At 41.6% G+C, this 8,964-nt stretch overlaps 1 protein-coding gene across 2 annotated transcripts in view; it reads left to right on the top strand.

The window, feature by feature from the left end:
* Pole2 (DNA polymerase epsilon 2, accessory subunit) overlaps positions 1 to 3,158 on the top strand; it is a 26,530-nt gene extending 23,372 nt beyond the window's left edge. The window contains exons 17-19 of one of the 2 annotated variants that reach the window (XM_021201675.1): positions 528 to 704; positions 1,857 to 1,924; positions 3,053 to 3,158. In XM_021201675.1, coding sequence (XP_021057334.1) covers positions 528 to 704; positions 1,857 to 1,924; positions 3,053 to 3,071 — 264 coding nt within the window. In that variant the 3' untranslated portion in view covers positions 3,072 to 3,158. Of the gene's footprint in view, positions 1 to 527; positions 830 to 1,856; positions 1,925 to 3,052 lie in introns of those variants that run through there. The other variant, XM_029540676.1, reaches the window with a different exon arrangement.
* Positions 3,159 to 8,964: the final 5,806 nt, after the last annotated feature.

Raw genomic sequence — 8,964 nt, 5'->3', positions numbered from 1 at the left:
AAAAAAAAAAAAAAAAGAGATGGGTCTTACACGATGCCCAAATTCATAGGCTCAAACAATCTCTCGTCTTAGCCTTCTCTGTAGCTAGGCAACAGGCATGCACTATCATGTCTAGCACTATCAAGTTGTTATTAACTAAAAAAAATTTTTTTGGGACAAGATCTCACAGTGTATCTCAGGCTGATTGATGGCAACACTCCTCCTGCTCAGCCCCTGACTGGTGGCAGTACTGCCGACCACACCTATGTGATATTTTTTATAGCTGAATTAGTAGAGTTTATTATTTAGCTGACTCAAAATAATGACAAAAGGGGACAGGGTTACAGTAAATGAAAACAGATTTTTTTTCCCCCTGAAATATGTGATAATTTCATTCTAAGAGAATGTTTATTGATGATTGGTGACTCAAGGTTTCCTTGAGTTGTAAATGTTCTATATCTCCATGGAAACCAACCATGTAAAACTACTTGCTTCGCCGTTTCCCTTCACAGATGAACTGGTTTACTTTGTTTTGTGTTCTGTTGTAGTTTGTAAAGACCATCTTATCTCAGGGACATCTGGCTCCTCTCCCTCTTTATGTGTGCCCCGTCTACTGGGCATATGATTACACTTTGAGAGTGTACCCGGTGCCTGACCTGCTGGTCATTGCAGACAAGTACGACCCGTTCACCGTGACCAACACCGAGTGCCTCTGCATAAATCCTGTAAGGATGTTGTGGGCGGTCAAGAGGATAACACAGTTTTCTTTCTTTTCTCTAATTTTAAAAGCTGTCTCTTGTTTGGGGGCCTATATACCACGGTGAGGCTCAATTCTCTTCTTCTACCATGTGGGTCCCAAAGATAGCTCAGCAGCAAGTTCCTTATCTACTGAACCTCTCTGCACCCTATAGAACATTTCTATAAAGAATAAAATCATTGTTTCGATCAAATATATAGTTAGATACTGATATAATTTGGTATACAAAGATTTTTAAACTCTCAGTATGTGATATAATCATAAAGTATAAAGTAATAATCATACCAAACTAAAACCAAACATTTTTTCCTTTGCAAAGTACTAAACTCACATACTGTGCAATTTCTCTTTGGGAGTTGCTTTCAGGTCCTGTAACCATTTTTTTATGGTTGCTTATCTTTTGAGAATCATGACTTGTAGAAAGTGCTCAAATGTCCAGAATCCAAGCATGATGAATGCTATTTCATTGTGATTTATTATTTGATTTTTTTTAAATCTAGAACCTTGAAACTGCTCTAGAATGTTCAGGCTGCTTTAGTATCTGGAAGTATGACTGAAAAGCAGAGCCTCTGTGCTAACCTTAGAGCTTCATCATAGACAGTCACATGTCATACTGGGGGATGCATTGAGATTCTGTCAATCCTTCAAGGGAATGGCAGGGAAGACTCCTTGAACAGGAGTCTGTCTTCTATGCATGTGCAGTATTTTACAGTACCCACTTGCTTCCACACTGAGTAGAACCACACCAAAGCATTTCCAGTGACGTTTACTGGCAGATGTCAACTTAAAAAATTACTAGTTTGTGACATTTTATAGTAACCTTCTCTGTAAAGAATACTCTAGCATCTTCTCTATTTTATTGTCACATCTTGTAATTTTAAGTTAGGAAATGTGATTCTGTGTGACTTTGGTGGCACACACCTTTAATCCCAGTACTTGGAAGGCAGAGGCCAGCCTGATCTACAGAGCTAGTTCCAGGACAGCCAATGCTATACAGTCAAATCCTTTCTTGAGAAAAAGACAAGGAAGGAAGGAGGATAGGTAGACAGGTGTGATTCTAGAAACAGGGATTACTTTGTACAAGACAAATGGTCACTTATGGATATTTTTGTCTTCAAAGGGCTCCTTTCCAAGAAGTGGATTTGCATTCAAAGTTTTTTACCCTTCCAGTAAAACAGTAGAAGACAGGTAAGCATGTCCCCAAACACAGCAGGGGCTTTCTGCCCCCCACACACAGCAGGGGCTTCTGCCCCACAAACACAGCAGGGGCTTTCTGCCTCACAAACACAGCAGGGGCTTTCTCTTGATTTTATGTTGCTGAAAGTCACACTTGGAAGGTATGTTTTAATTTTTCTTGTATGTCTGCATTGGCTTACTGGGAATGCGCTAGGCTTAACAGTAGTCGTGTTAAGATCTTGGTTGCCATGTTTCTGTTGGTAAGGACTTTCTGCAGTGGATTCTCTGGCTGGCTGTGTAGTAGTCTTATTCCCACAGAGATACCACATGAGGGTACTTCATATTCTTCCAGCAGTAGGTCAGTCCTGTCCTCCACATGGCTGTTTCTCAAACTGGCAGCTGGGTAGAGAGAAGCTGGGTGTGTAGTGATGGGGTTCAAAGGTCTTAGAACAAAATGACCACCAGGTCAGAGTGGTGCCAGAAGCTGCATCGGAGCTCCTGGATCTGGGGTTACAGGCAGTTGTGCGCTGCCTGATGTGGATGCTGTGAACTGAACTCTGGTCCTCTGCAAGAACATCAGGGTTTTAAACTCCCTCTCCAGCTCCTAAACTACTGTTTTTGGAGACAGGGTCTCACTATGTAGCTGGATTATAGGCATAAGCCACTACATCAAGTTTTTGAAGTATGTAATTTTAAAGCATAACCCCCATCCCCATCCCCATCCCCATCCCCATCCCCACCCCCACCTAATGCCGCTATAGACTGAACTCAGGGACTTGGACATACTAGGTAAGAATTTTACCAACTGGCTATATCCCCACCCCTTGTATTTCTGAGGGTAGCACAGGCTTGCCTGAACTTGCAGTCTTACTTCAGTCTCTGAAAAGTGACATATCACACTCCGCTTCCATTTCTTATGCTTGTTTTTCTTAGCATTGGCTTGGAGCAATCCTTCCTTTTTTGATCAGACTACTTTAATAAAGATCTCTCTTTAGGGGAACAAGCTGGCTAGGAGACACATTTTTAGTGTTTCCTCTTGAATTTGCAACAATGTGAATGTATTAATTGATCTGTCTCTAAACATTACAACTAAGTATTAAGAAATGAGCAGTAGCTTACTGCTTTATTTTTCTATTTCAGCAAACTTCAGGGCTTTTGAGACTGACGAGAACACAGGAAAGGAATTTTCTTATTTTATCTTATGTATTTTGTATATTAAATTGTAATAAACTTATGATATACCTTAGAATGTTCTACACATTGCATTTTATGAAAATTTGGTACTGTGTTACACTTCAGAAAGTTTCTCTCTCTCTCTCTCTCTCTCTTACATGTAAGTACACTGTAGCCGTCTTCACACACTCCAGAAGAGGGCATCAGATTTCGTTAGTGGTGGTTGTGAGCCACCATGTGGTTGCTGGGATTTGAACTCAGGACCTTTGGAAGAACAGTCGGGTGCTCTTACCTGCTGAGCCATCTCTCCAGCCCCCTACAGACATGTTTAAGATGTAATCTCTTCAAACATCTGCACTTGTTTCCTTACTTCCATGCTAGCTACACTCCAATTCAGTGTAAAAAACTGGAAGTTTTGTGAGCTGTTATAATCTAACAGGCTACATACCAACTACATACCCATAGACAACTCTCGAAATATATTAACAGGTTTTTTAATTGTTTAGTCACAAAATTTCTTCTTACAAAGTTGAGAAAAATCTGTTTTTGGAGTATTGATGTATTTACTACATAATTACCAATAATTGCCTTTGGACAGTGGGAACTTTTTAACTATTGTTCCCATAGGGTGGGTCAGTAGGACTGTCTAGTTTTTCAAAACAGGTCTCACTTTCCAGCCCTGGCTGAGTGCGTATGTATGTATGTATGTATGTATGTATGTATGTGTTTTTTCAAGACAGGGTTTCACTATATAGCCGTGGCTGTCCTAGAACTCACTTTGTAGACCAGGCTGTCCTTGTACTCACAGAGATCCACCAACTTTTGTCTTCTTGGTGCTGGGATTGAAGGCCCATGCCACTAACACCTGACTGTTTAGCCTTTTGTTATGCTGACGATGGGACCCAGGAGCTCACCTACTGCTAGGCCCAAGCTCCATAGTTTACTTTGAATCATGGGCAGGATAATTTACTATGAACAAAAACCTGGGTTTGGGAGTGAGTGATCCAAGAAAGAGGGCAAAGATAAGGACTTAGATCCTATCTCAAAAAGGAGGAAGAGGACTGGGCGTTTTTTAGCTCCATACTTAAAGTAGGTAATCAATGCTTGAGGATTTACTGATTCTTTCATACTTTAAAGACCTCCCAGGACTCCCTGCTTAACCTCAGTTATAAAAATTAAATGAGAAGGTATTTTAAAATGTGATCACTGCTGGGTATGGGTGGCACATGCTTTTTATCTCAGCTCTCAAGAGGCAAAGTTGGGTGAATCTCTGTGACTTTAAAGCCAGCTGGACTACCTAACAAGATCTAGGCCAGCTACAGTTAGACCCTGTCCCCAAACAAAAACCCCAAAACTTCCAAACAAATTCATAGCAAAACCAGAAAATACAAATAGACAAACTTAAAAAATGTTTTTATAACCTATAATCTCATCACCAGAAATAACCTCTAGAGGGCGGAGAGGACTCAGTGGTTAAGGGGACTTGCTCTTGAGATGGTGAAGGGTTCAGTTCCCCAGCACCCATGTCAGGCCCACAATTGCCTGCAATTTTAGCTCTAGGGACTCTGACACCCTCTTTTGGCCTCTGTAGACACCTACATTCACGTGCATAGATACACACACATCCATAAATAAAAATTTTTTTTGTTTGTTTTCAAGACAGGGTTTCTGTATAGCCATGGTTGCCCTAGAACCCACTCTGTAGATGAGGCTAGCCTCAAACTTCAGAGGTTTGTTACCTCTGCTCCAGAATGTTGAAATAAAAGGCAAGAAAATAAATCTTTAAAGAAAGAAAGTTTTTATTATTTGGGTACATATCTCAGTTTCTTCACTGTGTATATTTTTCTCCTGCAGAAGTATTTTGGGATGAGACTTGACATGTTAAACATGTTCCCTCCTTCTGTAACATACACATTCATCACATGATACCTTCAGGGTACCAGGGAATCCTGTTCCACCTGAGAAAAGCAGAGTTCTGGGGTTCATGAAACTTATGTTCAAATGCTGAAATCCACTCTGAGGCAGTACCAAATAGAACCTACAATGCCACGTTTGATGGGGTCATTTTTTGTGGGACGCTTGAAGGTGGGAGCTTGTCTGTGGGAATTTATATGACATTTAAATTCAAGACTTGAGGGACCAGGAGTTGAGGGTGTTCTGCCATTGGGCTAAACCAGAGGGAGGCAGATGGCGATGGCAGAGTAGGTTAGGGGTTAAGAGACATTTGAGTGTCAGTACTTCAGAGAGAATAGTAATGATATAAATCAGTTTGGGTTTAAAGATACCAAGGCAAGGGCTAGTAAGGTGGCTGAGCGTCTTAAGCCCTTGTGTGGAACCTTTCAACCTGAGTTGAATCCCCTACTGGGATTATACATTATTGAAGGAGGAAATGGACTTCCTCAAGTTACCCTGACTTCTACTGGTGTTCATAGCAAATGCAGTGTGAAGAGAATCTGTAAGAAAGTGGCTGGAGACCAGGCAGGAAGCAATTTCTTATAAAAGCCTGTGACAGATGACAGCTCAGAGCACACATGGAAAGCACATCTTACAGCCCCAGGGGGACAAGGCAGGACGTGGTAGCTGAGCGGCAGTGCAGGATAAAGTAAAGAGGAATCAAGGATTGTATTCAGGCTTTTAGCTTAAAAGCTGAGAAAGTGTTACTTACTGAGCCTTCAAGCTTGAGGGGTTTCGCTGAGATGAAATCTAGCGGGCAATAATGCGCAGTTCTCTACGGGCTCAGCGGTCAGGTGGGAACAAGGTCCAATCTTGTCAATGATTTTACCCCAAAGTAAGGTCTATGAAGGTATCTTCATTTTCTTAAAGAGGCGTAATTTTGAATTCTGAATTCCCTGTCCTTCCCTCCTATGGGCTACATTACAGATGTGTACTGCTACACTTGACTCAAGGTCTTTTTTTGAAGCACAGTTAAGGTTTTTAAAATATAAGCTATAAAGCCCCTGTCCTCAGTGGCCCCTCCCAAGGCGTACACCCGTGTCACAGTGTGCCAGGAGTGAGAACGCCCTCTCGGGAGCTCGGGCTTGTTCCTTTCCGGGCACAGCACTCCTTTCTCTCCTAAAAACAACCTCCACTTGGTCTGTGGTTTTTTAAATTGACATCGTTTTACAGCTTAGTTTCTACCAATGAGTCTTGAACTTAGCCAAGTTTTATCGATTATGTATCGGATTCCAACCATATTCATTATTCTGCATCTTGTTTCCTCTATATAACATTACGTTAGGAGTACTTGTTAGTACTATTGCTGCATAGCTCATGTGTTAGTTATCCATTTAACTATAAATGGCAACTGGCTAGCTTCTAGTACTTGAGGATTGCCAATAATGCTGTTAAATACACACACTCTAAGGGTTCCGTGGGTAAGGATACAGATTACTCGGGCTAGAGAGATGACTCAGCCATCAAAGGCTAGCTCACAACCAAAAATATAAGAAGGACCCAAGTTCAGTTCCCAGCACCACTGTAGGTAGCTTACAACTACTTATAATCCAACACGAGGAATATGACTCACTCTTCTCTGTCCTTGGTGGGCACCTGCACTCCCGTGCATAAATACACACAATTAAAAATAAATCTTTAACGTGTGTATATGTATACAAATACATCTAGCACACATGTGATGTTTTTGTTGGATGTATACCTCAAAATGGAATTTTTTCATTATATGCATTATATTCAATAGTAATTTCCCCAAGTGATTGTTCTAACATATTTTCCCAACATAAGAGAGTGCCTGCCGGGGCTGGTGAGATGGCTCAGTGGGTAAGAGCACCCGACTGCTCTTCCGAAGGTCTGGAGTTCAAATCCCAGCAACCACATGGTGGCTCATAACCATCCGTAACAAGATCTGACTCCCTCTTCTGGAGTGTCTGAAGACAGCTACAGTGTACTTACATATAATAAATAAATAAATCTTTAAAAAAAAAAGAGAGAGAGAGAGAGAGAGAGAGAGAGAGAGAGAGAGAGAGCGAGCGCGCGCCTGCCAGTATCCTTACAGTGTGAATTTTTAATTTTTATATGCGTTGGTGTTTTGCCTGCATGTATATCTGTGTGAGGGTGTCAGATCCCTGGAACTGGAGTTACAGACAGTAACCTTCCATGTGGGTGCTGGGAATTTAACCCAGGTCCTTTGGGAGAGCAGCCACTGCCTGCTCCTATCTGCTGAGCCATCTCTCTAGCCCTACAAAAGTTTTTCTTTCTTTCTTCTAGTGGTTTAACATTATGTTACCAGGTTGGCAGGATGGCTTAGTGAATAAAAGCATTTGCTGTGCACATGCCTAACCACCGGAGTCCCATTCCTGGATCCCACACTGAGAGAAACTCCCAGAAGTTGTCTTCTGACCTACACATGTGTTTATGGTGGATGCATGCACATATACAGTGATAAAATTTCAAAAAGTACATTTATCTACACAGGTAGAGTAAGCAATAAATATCTGACACAGACTGATCCAATGACATGACATTTAAGAGGGAAGATGAGCAGCACTGGTGACACCGTGAATAGGGAAGCTGACAGAGGAAGGGCAAAGAAAGGAGAGAATGAGAATTTGGAAGGGAAGTCAAGCCATTTCAGGCCTCTGGGGCTTAAGCATTCATTACTCAAATGGAGACATCTGATGGACAGGTGGATGAGTCTATAAGTTTAGAATGTGAAACAGAAGTTGGTTATCTGAGTTTTATTTACTTACTTGTTTTGGGTTTTCAAGAAAGGGTTTCTCTGTGTAGCCTTGGCTTTTCTGGAACTTGCCTCGTAGACCAGGCTGGCCTTGAACTCAGATCCTACTGCCTCTGAGTACTGGGTTAAAGGTGTGAGTCACTCTGGTAGTTGAGTACATATATTTAGCACGTGAAAGAGATGGTGTAATGGAGATGGGGTGCCATCCCCGTCTTGGCACAGTCTACCTGAAATGTAACAGAGCAAGCCTGCAGAATGGTGGGAAGTGCTTGTCTCAGTGTGAGGCCCTGGTGGGGTTCTGTGGACATTCCCTCCCACAAAAGGATGCATAAGGGAGCAGCCTGGGAAAGGTCTTGTCATTGCAGTAATGCCAGTGTAAACTGCTAACTGCTGCACATGTAAAACTGGACTGGGACTGCCCAGCTATCAATATATAACCATACCCTGGACCTGGGGGTGTGGCTCAGTGGTACAGCTCATGCCACAGGTGAGAAGTCCTGGGTCCCAGACCTAGCCCTGTAACAGAACGAAGTTTATAGTCTGGCACCATAAAGTGCCTATATATATATATATATATATATATATATATATATATATATATATAAAACTACTACATCTGCTGCATTAGTACCTAGTGGAGCCCTGGTAAGAGACTACAGAGTCAATCTAAGGATATCTGGTTTAAAAAAAAAAAAGTGCAGTTATAAATTCTATTCTCAATCCAAGGAAATTGATCAGGACAAACTGTAACTTTGCTAAATTGATTTATGAGATCTTACATTTACATTATAAAAAGTGAACACTTTCCTGGTGTTTACTAATCTCTGGGATCTGTTTTTGGGGAGTCATCTTTTGCCCCCAAGGATTTCTGGGAGAAACCCTTAAGGTGGAACACCGAAAATGGAAAGGGTTTAACGTTGGTTCCACAAAGTAGAGAGTCAGATAAAGTTAGGTTTGTGAATTAGCTAGAAAACTTCTCTTGTCCATGAAATTAAACAGTTAATAAGACACAGCGCTGAAAATGAGGACAGTTACCACAATAGACTGCAAAGTACACGTATCCTGACACAGTAGTTAAAAACCTGTAGCAGGTAGTGTCTGCTTGGTTTGAAGAAACAGTGGAGCCTATTTCTAGCATTTCTACCAGATCGCTGCCCCTCCTCCCAGGTGCTACTATGGCAACAAA

This window comes from Mus pahari, chromosome 7 (genome assembly GCF_900095145.1).
Source record: "Mus pahari chromosome 7, PAHARI_EIJ_v1.1, whole genome shotgun sequence".
Taxonomy (NCBI): domain Eukaryota; kingdom Metazoa; phylum Chordata; class Mammalia; order Rodentia; family Muridae; genus Mus; species Mus pahari.
This window is presented reverse-complemented; position numbering and strand designations above follow the sequence as displayed.